Source organism: Miniopterus natalensis, chromosome 8 (genome assembly GCF_054644295.1).
Source record: "Miniopterus natalensis isolate mMinNat1 chromosome 8, mMinNat1.hap1, whole genome shotgun sequence".
In the NCBI taxonomy this organism is placed as follows: Eukaryota; Metazoa; Chordata; class Mammalia; order Chiroptera; family Miniopteridae; genus Miniopterus; species Miniopterus natalensis.
The window spans coordinates 13,596,467-13,614,087 of NC_142088.1; the positions used below are offsets into that span (position 1 = coordinate 13,596,467).

General features: G+C 41.2%; 1 protein-coding gene across 1 annotated transcript in view; it reads right to left on the reverse strand.

Moving 5' to 3' along the window:
- XRCC5 (X-ray repair cross complementing 5) overlaps positions 1-17,621 on the reverse strand; it is a 76,787-nt gene that overhangs the window by 36,016 nt on the left and 23,150 nt on the right. Inside the window, exons 11-14 of the mRNA XM_087819603.1 lie at positions 14,562-14,699; positions 13,602-13,692; positions 11,189-11,322; positions 7,879-8,075 (exon numbers count right to left, since the gene is read on the reverse strand). Coding sequence (XP_087675729.1) covers positions 7,879-8,075; positions 11,189-11,322; positions 13,602-13,692; positions 14,562-14,699 — 560 coding nt within the window. The remainder of the gene's footprint in view (positions 1-7,878; positions 8,076-11,188; positions 11,323-13,601; positions 13,693-14,561; positions 14,700-17,621) is intronic.

Here is a 17,621-nt window from a genome sequence, read left to right on the forward strand (position 1 = left end):
GAAATTACTAGGATCTAGTATTTCTAAATGTGATGTGTTTTTGTTCAAAAGCCCAACCTTCAGACAATGAAGCATGAAGAAGAGGTTATCCTAAAAATAAAGTTAATAATAATAAGGCAGGAGCTGGCTTAGTCAATGCCATTTCAATAACAAATCTCCTCTTATAGCTACATCAATGACTACAGTAATCAGAGCCTTACAAAAACATGAGCTAAAAGTTCTATTACTTGACATCTTTCCCATTTGCCACTTGCCTTTTTCCCTTTGAGAAGCAAAGAAAATTAGAAGAGAGAGGATGAGGCCCAGGCATCATTAAAAAGGGGTGAATCATCCTGAGCTCTTTCCTTCAAACAGAACAGAAAATAAGCACATAAAGCCTTGACGGCAAAAATGGAGGAAAATACATAAACCCAAAGAAGCATGAAATTTGAGTCCATTCAAAAAAACTCACAGCCATTTCAGTTCAACTTTGCCAGGTGTTCCCACGAGACAGACAATATGGTACTGCTGAAGATTTGTAGACAGAAGAGCTGGACTCTAGTCTCAGTGTGGACACTCCCTAGCCCTGGAATCTTACGCCTTCTTAAAAATCTTGATTTTGTACTAATTTTTGTATATCTAGAGTTTAGAGTCTAGTAAGTTACTATCCTCTCTGATCTTCAGTTTCCTCCTCAGGAAAACTCTATGATAAAAAGTACCATGAGTATATCAACTATTTACCTATTCTCTTGCAAAAATACAAATTAACTTATATAGTGATATTAAGAACCATAAACATGCAAAGCACTATGCTAAGTTCTGTGAGAATACAAGGTTGAATCACATAGAGAACTTTTTTTTTTTTTTTTTTTAATATATCTTTATTGATTTCAGAGAGAGGAAAGGAGAGGAAGAGAGAGAGAGAGAGAAACATCAATGATGAGTCATTGATCGAGCCCACAACCCCGGGCATGTGCCCTGATGGGGAACTGAACCCCGATCGCCTGGATCCTAGGTCGATGCACGCCCAGCCGGGCACATAGAGAAGTTCTTAAACCTTCCAAGATAAGGTGCTGGGGTAAGAAAGATAAGAAGATAGATATCACAGTTCTCCAGAACTGGGCAGGTGAAGGCACGCCCAGGAATGAGCAGAAAGTAGTGAAAATTTAATCTGATTAATATTCTCAAGATTAAATCATTTAATAGCATTATTAGGAATTCTATACATATTAAACTCAGACTATTTGAAGTGGGAAAGGGCAATGACTCTCATCCCAAATTACCTCTGAAGGAGCTGGGCACTGGAAGGTAGAAATTACCCAGACAAGAGCACAGCAGACATACACATTAAGAGCTGCTACATTTGGATGTCGGGACCATAGGTAATTCTTTCTTCTTTCTCTTTTCATCATTTTCTTTCATAAATATGTATAAATGTCGTAATTCATTTATTTAGCCAAACATTTACCTAATACTATGTGTCAGCCACTAAGCTGGGCTCTAGACTCTAAATATACAAAAATTAATGTACAATCAACGCCTTTAAGTTCAGCAAAATAAAAAATACAAATATATAAACAGGCAATTAACAAAACATTGTGGCAAACAGCACGTTCCTGTGAGAGGACAGCAAGCAGCTGTATTGGTCTGGGGCATGAGGTGCATGTTGGGAAGAAGTGAGAGATGACAGAAAATATATAATTAGAGAAACTGGTTGTCTAGGCGGCTGCATTATGGATAAATACTTCTTTTCTTTCTGCCTATCTGAGTTTCCTCATTTGTGTAACAGAGTTTGATCTTAAGAGGTAATGGAAAGCCATTAACGTGAAGGTTTTTAATCAGGGGTCCAAGGATAGCATCAAGGAATGTGTGAACTCCCTGAAAATATATGCAAAACTTAGTATGTTAGGGAGTTTTCCTGGGGAGAGGGTTCAGTTTTTTAGCAGATTATTAAAAGGGTCCATCACACACACACACACACACACACACACACACGGGGGGGGTGGGTGGAGAGAGAGATACTAAGAATCATTACATTAAAGAATTTTAGCAAGGGGATAATGTGATCAGATTCGTTTCTTAAAAAAACACTCAGGTAGCAGAATGCAGAACAGACAGGAAAGGGATAAGACTGGAATGAGGGAAATCAGTTAAGGGTTTATTTATCTCAGTAAAGCAGGCTAAGCTGAGGTCTAGATAAAAGCAATGGCTGTGGGTGATGATAATACAAGTTAACCTTTTTTAATGCTTACCATGTACTAGTTCCTATGCTAAGCATATTTAAAATATCTCAGTTAAACTTCACACCAACCCCATGAGTTAGTTATTATTATTGTTCTTACAAATGAGCAAACCAGGGTTCAGAAGGGCCTGACCTTGTCTAAAGTTAGTTAGGGATCCACAACTAATCCTGAATTCCTAGTAACCACTCTCCTGTACAGCTTCCTGAAAGGTGGGTATCTGTTATGGCCACTGACACAGAGCACCTTGCCAGTTTTAACCACTATTAAAGGGAAATGCTTGGGTTTGATCCAAATGTATCTAATTCCAAAACCAATGCTATTAGCCACTATACCAACCTAAAGTGAAAGGAGTGGATTTGAGGTAAAACTAATACATCTTGGTAAACCAATTAGATGGAAAGCAGAAAAGTGATGACTCCCTGGAAAGTAGGTATCATTCACTAAAACAGAGGATAATAGCATATTGGGGTTTAAAAGGAGCCTGAAAGGAAAAAGAAGGTGACGGAGTCATTGCTGGACATACTAAACTTGATGTAGTATCAAACACTTAAGTAGAGAGGCTGGAAATAGTTAGGCTGAACAGATACTTCATAGTTTTTGAAGACGTGTATGTGAAGTAATCAAAGGTCTTAGAACACGTGTTGCTAAGGCAATGTGGCATAATGGGCAAGAGTGCAAGCTCTGTGGTCAGACAGCTTACTCCACCACGTACCCAGCTGTTATCTTGTGCAAGTTTGTCTTCTCTAAGCTTCAGTGTCCTCAGCTTTGAGATGTGGTTAATAAAGAACCTACTTCACAGGGTGGCCAAAGGATCAAAAAGGTAATACACGTCAAGCAAACACTCAGCACATACCCATGTCCAATAAATGTCAGCTCCTTCTGAGAAGAGTCCTACAGAACATGAACATTAAGGCTGGTGGGGAAAGAAAAGCAGCCTCCAGAGGAGTCTGAGCGGGAGCTGTCAAAGGTTTCAATAGAAAAACCTGGAGAGGCTGAAGTTAAAGAAGATATATGAGTTCCAAGAGGCAAAGAATAATTGACAATGTCAAGTGCTATAAAGAGGTCAAGAAAGAAAAGGGCTGCCAAGCTGAAGTCAATTTAAGCAGTTGGTGTCTTCTGGAAGAACAGTTTCAAGAAGGCATTGGGGGCAGAAGCCCGAGACAATGAGTACTGGGTAAAGAAGCTGCGTAGACCAGTCTTCCAATTAGCCTGGCTGTGGAAGGAAAGATGAAGATAGGTAGCAACTAAAGGGAGGAGGCGAGAGGGTTATTTTATTTTGTTGTAGAGGAAAGAAATAAAATGTTAATGTGTAGAGGGAAAGGAGCTGGTACAAAGAGAGAAGCCGAAAATACACAGAGAGGGAAGAAATTCTACTGGACTAAGGTACCAGATAAGACAGAAGATGGCATCTCAGGACACAGGTGAAGGATTAATTTGGGGCAGGATGAGGTACCCTCTTCCACTGAGACAGGAAAGAAGGAAACAAAGGTAGAAGCAATACAAGTATGTTTTTATATAAGATGGGCCAAAAAAAACTGAGGAGTTCCTACCTACTGGCCTCTATTTTCTCTGTAAAATTATCACTGCCGGAGTCATCAGAAATGTGCCAGGGACATGACTAGGATTTTGTAAGTCATTTCCTCACAAACACTGTATGCATATTATGTGTTAGGCACTGTGCGGGTTCTAGAACTACAACAGTGACTAGCATATATTGTTCAATTAACCCTCATGACAACTCTGAGACAGATATTCCTATTACCCCTATTGACTCGTGAGAAAATTGAAGCTTAGGGAGGACAGCAACTTGTGCCTAAGATCACACTGCAGAGCAAGGGGACCAACTATGAAGTCTGACATCTTAACCAGGAACCAGGTGAGGCTGGCTGCTGTAAGTAAGTGGCAGGGAGTCTCAGGGGCTTGAAAAAGTAGAAAACTTTAGACCATCTGCATAGAGACAAGAAGAAATCAAGACCACATATGATTCAGTTGCACAAGTAGGATTAGACCTCAGATGTCCTAATTCTCATGCAAGCTACCTATTTCAAGCAACATTAAGGGAAGCAATGCTTGTATAGAAGAGTAATATTTAGTACATTTCTGGACTACAATGTCAGGTGGTGCTTACTCTTTTGAAATGAAGATATGACTTCTAACACTAGGGTTTCAACAGATTCAGCGGGAATAGTAGATCTTCTCAAATGTTCATTGCTTTTAATAATAATGATATTATTGCTTTGGGTTTTGACTATTGCCTTCCCTCCAAATAGTTCAAAGTGCTTTAATATCTATGATTTCATTGTTACACTATCTCTTGTGATGAGGCTCTTTTTAGATGGAGAAACTCTCATAAAGGTATAATTATTTAACCAATATCAGATAGTTGAAAGCTGAAATGAAAACTAGTTATTCCAGCTCAGGGCTCTTTGTCTTGGTCTCTGACACTTCCTGAACAGCATCTGCTCACTCGCCAATCTTTGTCCCTTATCCCTACACTGGAAATATGTACCCTGGATACAGGGATGCTGAATATATGCAAGAGTATAATTAGTTGTTAGCAATTTTTTTCTCTGTAGGGAGACCACCTCTAAAAACTGGTGGGGGCCTTAGCATAAAAATTAAGGGTTTTAAGAACCTTGCAAAAGGGACTGAATCCTTCTTCTTAAATACAAGAAGTACTTGATAAATATTTGTTAAGTGTATCGTTTCTGAAGTTCTTAAAAACAAAGAAGAAAGGGTAGAGAACGGGAGTGTGAGTGGGTGTGTGTGAGCGAGAGAACTCTTTCTCTGGTCCCAGGCAGACTACCCAGCTACATTGCTGACCATGACAGGAGCCAAAAACAAGCAGCCAGCACTCAAGCTTCCAGAGAGTGAGTGGTAGGATTAGAGCTGAAGGTGTCTTCACAGCCAGGATCAAGTCACAGAACAAAAGCCTCCGTGGTTTTTTAAATCAGATAATTTACATTTTAATCAATGTGAGAAGGGGAAATGATCCCTTCCTTGCCCACAACAGCAGAAGGTAATCAGGAGAATGAACTGCAGTTTTAACACAGAGAATAGCTGGATGACTGTGGTGAGGCTAAAGCAAGGCTGCCAGAGGAAGAAAAGGGCTCAATGTTTTATTAAACTGTTCTAAAATACTAATCCAGAGGGACATGGGTAGATGAGGCTAGAAGAGGGAAAGCAGACTTCCAGCGACAGCCTTCCTATGTAGAAGAAGGCATGACTAAAGAGAAACAAAAAACTCTCCACACTATTAGGAATGCACATGATAGAATCTACCAATCTCATAATTTTTTTTTTTCAATTCTAACCTCTACAAACCCACAGAAAGCATAAAGCTTTCTATTAATCTTGGAAGATAATTATTAAACTAACAATTTACAGAATCCTGTGAAGGTTTCTGAAAATTGCTCAGTACTCTTCCAATGGGGTATTTACAAATTGTAAGTTTTACTTGTCAATAAAGATACAGCTGTGGGAAGGAAATCACAGAAAAATGTGGCCTAGAGATTAAAGATGGTGGCGGACTGAATGGAAGCTACACTGACACTCTCCCGGGACTAAACTGGAATTACAAATAAAATATAGAAAAACCACCCTGAATAATCAACATCAACTGCAACTGAAGATGAGCTGGAGAGCACCCTCATAACCAAGGAGGAAAAGTGGAGACCACATAGAGACTGGTAGGAAGTGTGGAGGCGCAAGAGGGCTGGCTGGGCTCCCACAGGCAGCAGCTGAAGGTCCAGAGGGATATCTCAGCTGTGGGGGTTCCCACTGAGGACTCTGGGGCCTAAACCCCAAGCTGGGCTTCCCAGACAAGAGCACCAGAACTAAGAAAGGTGCCCACATAACATCTGGCTGTGAAAAGCAGCTGGGTTTCTGTCTGCCAGAAAGAGATGGCTGGAAATACAGGCCCCATCTTAAAGAGTCAATGCACAGCCCTGACTGGGTAGCTCAGCTGGTTAGAGCATCCTCCCAATAACTCAAGGTTTCAGGTTCGATCCCCAGTCAGGGCACATAAAAGAATCAACCAATGAATGCATAAATAAGTGGAACAACAAATTTACCTCTCTCTCTCAAATCAGTTCCTTTAAAAAAAAAAAAAGCCTGTCATGAAGAGTCAATACACAGAGTTTTGTGTGCAGCCACTCATCTTGGGATCTGGCAGAGAGAGGATAGAGTGGACTAGAACTGTGTGAGGAGAATCTAGGGTTGTGAGCTCTGGAGATAGAGCTCAGAGGGCACCCCACTGGATTCCTGTACTTAGTCATTCCCCCATACTGCAGAGGACATCTTATGCTGGCAGACATTTACCTTCCAAGCAGCTTTTGCCCGAGGGGAAAACAATTGCCCCACCCTGCTGGAAAACCTCTCACCCTACCCTAAGGAGCTTCTATAGCCTGAGGCTCATTAAGAGAATCAGATTAATCAGCATGCAGGCAAAGGCTGAACTCAGAGTGCTTTGAGTCTCTGCCTGATCTGCTTCTGGACCTGGGCCTTGGAAAAGCAGATTTTGGTATGCACCTTGGTCCTGTCCAAAGGCACCCAGCCCCAACAGAAGGGACCTCAAGCCATGGGTTGTTGATAGCTCCAAAGAGTACTCAAGGCCAATCACAAACAGCATCTGGCATTGGCCTGCACCAGACACCCGAAAAAGACTGAGAGTCCTAGAAGGCCCACCTAAAACATAGAAACAAACCCAAATAGGCAGCCAAAATGGGGAGACAAAAAAACAAGTCCCAAGTGAAAGAACAAGAGAAGTCTCCAGAAAAAGAGCTAAAATGAAATGGAGATAAGCAATCTATCAGATATAGAATTAGAAATAATGATTTTAAGGATGCTCACAGCATGAAAAAAAATTATGGCCTAAACCTAGATCTCAGAATACAATCTAAAGAAATGAATAGATCATTTTTATCTGGGTGGAAAAGTCACTAATAACCAAACCTAAAACTGGTAAAATCAATGTTATACACCCAAATTATTCTGAATAATCAAAAACAATTTCTTATGGTTTGTGTTTTGTTTTGAATGGAAATTGATACAGATTCTGAAAAGAATTTGATGAAAGGAAAAAACCTAATAGCTACCTAGAAGCTTGATTTGATTTGAGAATTTGTACGAAAGGCATTTTGCTACCCTTAAAGTACAAACATCTCACTGATGCTATAACCAAGTACATCACTGACGCGGGGCCAGGTTTTTCACTCTCCTTTCCACTTTTCCTCCAAAAATCTCACTGACATTCTCCTGACACCTAACCTCCCAACCGAAAAACCTTATGACCTTCGCCCCTCTCACCCCCAGCACCCTACTTTAAAAAATGGTAAAGCTTAGTTTTAAATATTCAAAACTGTTTAGCCTTCATATATATATAAATATACATAATTTACCAAGAATTTGATGCTGATCAAAAAGTCAACAGCCCAGAAGGTAGCTCTCCATTCCAGGTGAAGAGCAAGAATAAAAGAGCCCTACAATGGACAGACAGGAGAAACCAGTACTTGCAAGGGTCAAATATCAAAGTTTCTTCCTCCCACCATTGTGATTCCACAAACCCACATTCAGCTGTTAGTTCCAGAGCCCCAGTCTATGACTACCAGCAATCTCATGTCGTCCAATGTGAAGTGCAACCACATCAAGTACTCACTTGTCTTGGAAAATGTCCTGAGCAGTCAGTTGACCCTTTTTCTTGATGGCTTCAGTTAGAGGGAACAGGGTCTTTATTTTAGAGAGAGGAATCTCACATTTAGCTGTCACCTCAGTGGGGGGATCCAGCATATTCAAAACATGCTGCTGAATTGGGGGCAGAGGCTGCTGGGGATGGAGAGCTCTGTGCAGCAGACACTGCGGAAAAAGTATAAGCATTTTAAAACACAGGTGCAGACACCAAATACGGCTTCATTATACTTTCTGATCAGGGGCCCTCCATCTTCAGCTTGGGAGTACTATGTCATTCCCACCCTATATAAGGGAACAAAGACAGTGGGCCCAGGACCACCTTGGTTAGCAGGACATGGATGCTATCTAACACCAGCTGGGAAACAGATCCAAGCCTCATAGCACTGTCAGCTGAGGTCCACGTGGAAGAGCCTCATCTTATAAAAAGAGGCTGGCACTTTAACTACTTGTAGAACATATGAGGTCTCCTAAAACACAAGAACCTCTGACAGTGTGAGATGATAATTTTTTGGTTATAATCCTTTTACCTCCCCCTCCCTTCAACACTGTGTTTTCTCCCTTGCTTAATCTTTCTTAGAAAACAATGTGTGGAGATGAAACAGGTGGCTAAAGGGAACCTGCCCATGCTCAGTGAGTCCCAGGAGGAAACATGTGGAAGAGATGAGAATACTGGTCTGTTCAAAGCTCGCTCGGGTGCTGAGTCTGGATTGTTCTCCACCAGTGTATTGTTCCGGCCACCTCCACTACTACCACTCTTGTTCAGGCCCCATCACCCGTCATTTGGGCTATCACAGTCACCTTCTAACTGGTCTACCTGCATCCACTTTCACTGTTCTAACTAACTAAAGTCATTTTAAAACAAGCTCCCTACCATCCTAAGGTTGCACGTAACACAGTCCCTGCACACCTCCCTTGTCACATCACCTGCCACCCTCCTCACTCACAGCAACCCTGGTGGACTAGGCTGTTCCTGTTCCACTCTTATGCCAAGCCCATTCCAGATTGTGCGGCCTGTGCTCAAAGCTCCCTCTGCCTCTTCTGCCTTCCCCTAGACCTCAACAGAGCTGGCCCTTTTATCACTCTGTTCCTCACTCAGCTATTACCTCCTCAGAGAGGCTTCCCTGACACTATACAAAGGAGTCTCTCACCCCATCCTACCTGCAGTCATGCTCTCTCAACCTTGTTTTATATTTCTTACAGAATTACCACTAACTAGAATTATTTTATCAATTTTTTAGTTTACTTGTTTATTACTCAACCTTCCCCCTTGAAATTAGACATCTTGTTTGTCTTGTTTATGGCTAAATTCCAAATATCGAAAATAGTGCCTCGTAAATAACAAACACCTAACTGATACTGATTGATGGAATGACAAGAGTGGAGCCAAGATCGAGGCCATGGAAGTTTCCCCACTGCTCACACGAGTGGAAATCTGGACAGCAAGCCACTTCCATTCAATCATCTCACTGCTTTGAGTCTACTAAGCTAGGCCTTGGCAGTACTGACATCTACACAGAAAAGCAAATACTCTGAAAGGAGTACAAAAACGCAAGCAAAGGGAGAGGATACCATTAAGAATGAAAAAGATAAACTCTCAATTCACTGACATTCTCCTTGAATTGCTATAGAATCAGTTCCAAGGTTAGATTGGCATTCCTACCATTCCCATCTTTAAACAACATGTACATTAGTAATTCTGAAGAAAAACCAGAGAGGTGATAAGCTCTTGCAATTTCAAAATACTGTTTCCTACCATAGGTATATGATTTCTACCACCTCATGAACTATTTTCCTACCCTGCAGAAATGGAAGCTGGAAGTCTCCACTCTAAGAAATAAAAAATACATTGGCTTAAACAGTAAATATCCTCCAAGATTCAACACCCTACAAATTCAGAAAACTTTGAGGTAGGAATTAAGTACCAATTTCCTCTACAAATTTCAAGTGCTGCTCCCTTGTTTCAGATACCAACCACAAGTCTTCCTTCTCCATAGCATATTCATTTGTTTCATTGACTTGTATTTTCCTCTTTCCTAATTACTTGACTTTCCCTTGAGCATCCATAACATCAGGCCTATTTAATGTGAAGCAAAAGGGGAAACTGACATGATCCCAAACCCTGTGAATCTACCCCCAACCTTCTCGTGCATAATTCTTAATTCACAGTGCCCTCCCTCAGGTCATTAGCATACCTAAAACAGCGCAGAAAGCCCTTAAAGATGTAAGCAGTAATCAAACACCCAACACTGCTGACTTTTACACAACTATTTATACTTGATTACACTCAAAATACTAAAGCATTCACTGAGTTGGGCCTTTACATGTTAAGCTTCATATTTCTAATTTTAAAACAAAAGTTATCCCCCTTCCTCCACTACTTAAAGGAATTATAAGCAGCAAAACAACACATTTTCTCTTGCGTAGAAGATCCCTCAAAATCACAACGGCACTAAATGTGGACCTGAGCTAGTTAGGATACTTTGAGAAGTGGCTCAAGAGGAGCAGTCAATGGTCTCTCCATCACAGCCCTCTATCCCTCAAAAATAGGCCCTCCACTGCTCTGGGGGAAAAGTTTACCTGATAAAGCTGCTTATGATTTTTTTTCAGTTTGGGGGGTTCAGAGAAGCCTGTGTCCCGTCCTGCTGTCACCGAGTTAATCCAGGACTGGAATATTCCTTCCTCTTCAGCCCTGGCCTGTTCCTCCCCTTCCTCAGCATAAGTCAGCTCTCTTGTCAACCTCCCCAGTTCCCCTTAATCCAATCTCCACCTTCCAATTCCTTTGGCCGAAGACTCAGAAATGCCTATTTTATATTTTCCTGTATTTTAGTTACTCTTTAATAATTTCATACTATAACCTCTACCTCACCTCTCTGTTACCTTTAATTATGACATTTCTGACAAATGTGCACTGGAACACTTCCTCCCCAGTAGTGATGATTATACAGTTCATAAAACTCTACTACCAGGTACAGAAGGAGTAGAAAAGCCTGGAAAAAGCATAAAGGGAGAATCTGCTTTTTACTGAGCCCTCCTGAAAAAACAACAGCCTTTTTCCAGAAAAGAAATTAAATAGCATCCAACTTGGCTTCTTTCTTTCTGAAAGCTCAGAGTATTTTTCTCTTTTAATGGAAAGAAGGGGACATTCTGCCATTAAACAGACAGAGCAACTGAGACCCTCAGAGGACAAAACCATTTGTTTGTGACCAGTCAATTACCCTAATTTTTCACTTGGTACTTTCATTTAAAAAAACATGATTGGTTCATCTTGCCTTTCTCACCTGAAATAATCTCTGAAATTGAGGATTTGGGATTTTGGTGGTTGGAAATAAGTCTTCAATGGTGTCCTCCTCTTCATTTTTCTTCACCAAGCTCATGGAGTCGATCAGAGCATCAACAGCACTCAGCTGTGCCTCTAAGACCAGGATAAACAAAATAGCGGAAAGCAAAAGTGACTACTTCCACTGTTTTCCCCTAAAACAAAGGCTTTCCTCTCAATGCTATTTATACAATAACAGCCACAGCTCTGCCAAAAATAGTCTCTAGGTATGCAAATCACTTATCTCAGCCAGGGTTTCCTTACTTGTAAAAAGGAGTTACTTAGAGTAGCTGGTCTCCTCAGTCCTTTCCAGCTCCATTCAGTGAGCTTTGGACAGTGGAGTATCATGTCAAAGGGAAGAGTTTGTTCCAGAGAGTGCACCACAGCCACACAAAACCCAACTGGGCATATTCAAAATATTCAGAGTTCAATGAAATAATATTAAAAAGATACTAGTAATTAGTTAAAGGAAAAAACATTTAAAAAAGAAAAAGAAACCCCCTTTGGTAATGAAGCATTAACTTTATAAGGGTTTAATATAACTTGTATCAGAACATAACTTAACAGGAAGACCACTGGACCAGAGTGAGCAGATTCCTTCACCCCCCCGCCCCGAAGGCAGAATGAACCCTTTCCTCTCACAAACCTCATGGCACTAAGCACACTTCTGCACATATGCACACCTGTGAACATGTCTTACTCAAACACTAAAGATCCCTAAGAGCAAAAGCATGACTTCCTTTTCTTTACGTCTCTCCTAATACCTAACAGAAAGCAAGTGCTCCTCAATAAAAATCTACCTGGTCAACAAAAATGACAAGGCCCAAAGCAATGTAGATGAAAGGCAACTCTCCCAGAAATGTTTCTACTTAAACCACCATGTGTCACTCTCATTCTGCTGATTCATACACACAGTTCAGCTCTTAAACGCTGAGGTGCTACTTTTGGCTCATCCACAGTCACTAGGCAAAAGGTAGAAAAGTATAAGTGGTTCCTAAAACGTCCATTATGCTTCTATTTGCCACCTTCACAAATTTCCCTTTTCAATAGCTCCTACAGAATGGAAGAGCATGCAGATATTTATCACACAACCTTTCTATCCCATTTTTGGGTTTTCTCGGGGAGGCTTCAGGCACTGGCACAGCCATCACCATTTAAGCTGACTACTACAGGATCCACCTGGCAACAGAGTAGGTGGTACCTGTATGTGAACATTCAGTGATTTTCATTTGCCATTACAAGCTAGTATCAGGCTGGATCACTCGAGCACTGCACACCCCTACATGAATGCCAACTTGGGAAATGTGCCAAACAGTTTTAATAATACATTTTTCCAATGGAGAAAACGCAAACAAAAATATGTCAACTCACAGAAAGTAAATCAACAGACAGATATTTAATGTTTTAGGTCCTGAGTGAATGGTGCATTGTCCATAATTTCTCAACATTCTGCTCATTTACAGTTTGAAATTATTAAGAGGTAGGGATAGACTACACAGGCAGCTTCTGCACATTACAGTCCATGTCTAGCTCCACCATGATGCAGAGGCACTCATTTCTAGCTGGTAAAGACACAAGCCCCAGAAGCCCATTTGTTTCTTGGCTTTTCTATAGCACACTTCTCCCAACCATCTAACCAAAGAAACATACAGAGAGAACCCAGCTTTGAGACTCACCTCAAAATTCCCTAATCCTACACTGACACAGGTGCAAACTTGTGAACTAAAACATCTACTCATCGTTTTGTGTCCTTTGTGGTATGTTCTCTACACTGGGCCCACCATTATATTTTATTACAACTGTCCTAAACTGTGAGCTCTCTGGAAGACAGGATCTGCGCCTGTGAGATCATTCTGTGTGCATCCTGACATTTGCAGCAGATGCTTAATAAAGACCTTTCCTCATCAAGCTTAAACTCCTGGAAATGAGGAACACTGCAACTTAGACTGTTACTGTGAACTTCAAAGAAAGGGCAAAGAGAAAAGGTAATCGCCAGCACTATCACATTTCAATATATTTTATGTAGGGCACTAAAGTCTCAGGTTTAATACTACATGTCAACTCCAGCAGAGGGCAAACCTTGTGCTCACAACTAGAGAACGTACATCCATTTCTAGCAAGCTGCTTCCTAGATACAAGCCCTAACTCAGAAGCAGGAACCTTGAGAGTGCTCCGACAGTTTGGGGCAAACTTATCCCTGCTACTGGAAAAACACATGATGAACCACCTTCATCATTACTGTGTATGATGTGACTTGGATCGGACTAATTCCACCCTGTGGAACCTTGGCCCCAGCCAATGGTTGCAGACAGGTGATTTCCCAAGAACAGTTTGCATTCAGAGCCAATTAGTGAGCAAAATGGAGATACACTCACCCGTGGGAGTGCATTTCTTATTATTTTTCAAGGATGAAAACAGGTATTGCCTCAAGTCTTCCATGAAAGGCAGCTGCACATACACTAAACACTGATGAGAAAGAAAGGAGGTAAAAGCAAAAACAACCGAATTAATGAAAAAATATAAAACTGGTCCCAACACTGTGAAAGTGGCACAAAAACCAAAAGGACTTCGAAAATCAGACGACCCAATGCTGGTACATGGCAAGTAAAGTGTTTTGATTTCCGTTATTACCTGTACACAGCTGCAAAGAGTACAGAGAATATTAAACATGAAAGACATGCTTCAAAGAAAGACTATCAAAGACTACCTGCAAAATGCATGACCAACACAACAAATGAGAAGAGAGGGTGACGGGAAGGCAGATGGGCAAGCCAAGTTATTTGCTCTTTTTCAGTTCTGCCCCAGTAAGTTCTTTGAGAAACAGGAAATGGTAAGAATAAAGACTTATATTTTAAATAGGAGAGCCCTAAAAAAACTGAAATACACAAGGATCACAACAAAATCACAGCCTCAACCTTTAACCATAGTAAATGGGTAGTGATCCATAGTAAGGGCTGTTGTAAAAAACAGAAGTAATCTCTTCCCATTAGGTTCTGAGACATCAAAAAGGATGCGAACCAGGAGGCCACTGGGCTGGGCAAACAGAGGCTCATGCTTAACCTTTCCTAATTGATAAGATGGTCCTTTACATGTTTATATTAATTTATGTTCTTTCATTGCAAATGAAAGTGTAGTTCACAGGCCAGCAACAGCGACATTACTTGGGCGTTTGTGAGAAATGCAGAATCCCAGGCCCCTCTGACACTTCCAGAATCAGAATCTTCACTTTAACAAGCCCCCCAAGCAATTCCCACGCACATTAATCATTGAGAAGCACTGTTTAAAATAAAGAAACTGAAGGGAAAAAACATGAATAAAAGCCCTCTGGGTTATACCTCATAGGTGTCCTTGATGTGAGGAAAAGCCACGCCAACTTGGGGGTTAGCTCTTTTGTCATAAATGTAGCGAACTATGGCCACCATGGCTAATTCATCCAAAGCATGAATCAGTGAGGAAAGGGCCACCGCTGCTGCCTAGTAAGAAAGACGCAGCATTAACACATATGCAACACAGGAGACTTTTCACAACAGAGCCTCATACCCCTAACACTGTGTTCTACTTTCTTCCTATTTCACATTTTCTAAAAAGGGCTCCTCAACCTACTTCAAGGAGACACTGTAGCCACTGGCATTTGATAACGTTTACTACACCTCTTCTGGAAATCTGCTTCGTTATCCTGTTCCTCTTATCCCTTCAGTCTTCCTTACCCTCTGAATTCATACCCTCGCCCTCTTTTTTCTTTTATTTTTATTTGTTTATTTTTTAATTTTTTTATATGTCTTTATTGATTTCAGAGAGAGGAAAGGAGAGGGAGAGAGAGCTAGAAACATCAATGATGAAAGAGTCACTGATCGGCTGCCTCCTGCACACCCCTGACTGGGGATCGAGCCCGCAACCCGGGCATGTGCCCTGACCGGGAATCGAACCCTGATCGCCTGGATCCTAGGTCGATGCTCAACCGCTGAGCCACGCCCGGCCGGGCCATACCCTCGCCCTCTTAATAAACTCCAGTCAGCCTTCCTAAACAAAATCTTTCTTTGTCCCCTCTCTCCATAAATTACTATCTGTATCTTTCTTCCCTTTTACCTCTAAATTCCACAAAATCATCTTGCTGTTGTCACTGCTTAGAACACAATTATTCCTCAATCTAATCCAGCTACTGACCTCAGTGTCTTACTGAAATTATCCTCTGAAGTCACTCATGGTCATGTCACTCCCATAAAAACCTCCAACAATTCCTCTGTTCCAGCCACAGTGAGCTGACCATTATTCCTGAAGGTCTTGTACTTCCCCTCCAACTTTTTATTCATACAATTTCTTTTTAGTTAGAATGCCCTCTCCAAACCTCTGGCTCTCTAGCTTTCGATCCATTTTCAAGGCTCAGTAAACTGATACCCTCTCCATTTCAGATTTGCTTCAGCCAGCTCTCTCCCTCTCAATAACTCCCTAAACACCTTGTCTGTACTTTTCTCAGTATTATGGCTAACCCTATGGAAGTTATCTCTGCATATTCCCATGTCCTCCTCTAAAAACCTATGACCTCGATACCATCTTCAAAATCCTCTACAGATTTCATTACAGATGCATTACCGTTTCAGTTCAATTCAAGGAGTATTTACTTAGTGCCTACTCTTTGCTAGGCACTGTCTTAGGGCCTGTAAGAAAACAAAGATAAGTTCCTGATCTCACTGAGCTACTTACTACACTCTTTACTAGCAGACGTGAGATATGTACCAAATAATGTCCCATAAGAGAGGCCAGAGAAGCACAATAGGGGTCTGAGGAAGAGACTACTTGCAATTTGTTTGCAAGCTTTTGTTTGGATGTCTTTGACAGGACCAACTGGGATATTTAAAGTAAGGAGGAATGGGGTACTGAATGACTGCTACATTGTAACACAATACTACACCTGTGGGAAACCTAATCGGAACCCCATTTCCTTTCCTTTCTCTCCTCCTCTTTTCTTCCACACACAGTGCAAATCAGCACAAAAAAGTGTAGATACTCCATACGATAAAATAATTATATGCTAATCACCAGAGAAAACATTTTTTAAAAGGAATTTTTCACAGAATTTTCAAATACTCATAGAGTATTTGAGTTGAAAAACAACAGTACTCATCTAGTTTAACAACCCACATCATGAAGGAATTTCCTCCCCAAATCTGAGTGGTGGTAGTAAAGACTTTGCCGGGGAACTAGTGGGAGTGCAGATCTGACCACCTCACAAGAAACCAATCCATTTGCACATAGTAACCCTTATTGACAAAATAATTCATCTTGAACAAAACCACCAACTGTTGGTTCCAATTTACCCTCTGGGAGGAAGCATAGTTTAATTTCTATTTCATATAATAATTCTCTAGATGTATGAAGAAGGCATTATGTCTGTCATCCCTCCTACTCCCCTACCTTCCTACACAAGTCTTCCCCATGCAATCTTTTACTGGAAGTACTCATATGACATAGTTTTCTTACTCCTCTGCTTCTCTAAGCTCCCATTAGTTAATATTATTCTTTAACTATGACATCAAGAACTGACACCAAAACGTAGCCCTTTCCCATTGGTAGATAATTTTTTTTTCTCGAGTGAACTCAAAGTGACCTGGTGATCTACAGAGCCTGTATGAGGCTGGATGTGAACTGGACCAGCCATGAGGCTGCCCTAGCAAGCTGAGGTAACGACAGTTTTGTGATTTGATATTCTTCACTGTATACCCAGCAGTCACATGAAGTGATCAGAATTTTCCTTGCCTAAAGGGAAAGTGAGGAGTTAAAACTTGAACAGAAGTTAGAAGTGCAGTTCAGATGCGTTGACTATGTACCGGAACTGCATGATTACCAACAGGATCTGATTCAGGAGAAGCCCGTGAACTAGGATTTTCAAATGGAGGATTCACACACGCCTGGTGCGCTCTAATGAGTTTGAGTGGTACAGAGTGGTAGCCAAGTGTTTCCTTCTCCTAACTGTAACTGTTCTGATAGAACACTGGCACATCCATTCACAGATCTGTAGCCAGCCACCCTTCAGAAGTGCCGATAAAAAGAGGGTTAAGAGGACTAGATCCCCCGATACCATCGCCGCGCCCTCACCCCAAACAAGCCTTCCACGTGCAGTTTAGTAATTTTAAACGCAAATACTTCCAGGATTGGAGGCCAGCTCTGGTAGTCTCAAAAAGACATTAGATTCTAATCTTCCAGTTTAGATAAACATCTCCAAGGAAGTAAGTTCTGTGACTTAGAGGCTACACAGAAAATATTTACAGAGAGTGTGAGTGTAGGATGCAAGAGTCACGGGTGGTTAGCCAGGCAGAAACCAGCCTGAAAACAGAATCTCTCAGGAAGGTAGGAAAAGAGTGCAGAGAGGGAGGGATTGGAAAAGACAAACTTCTCAG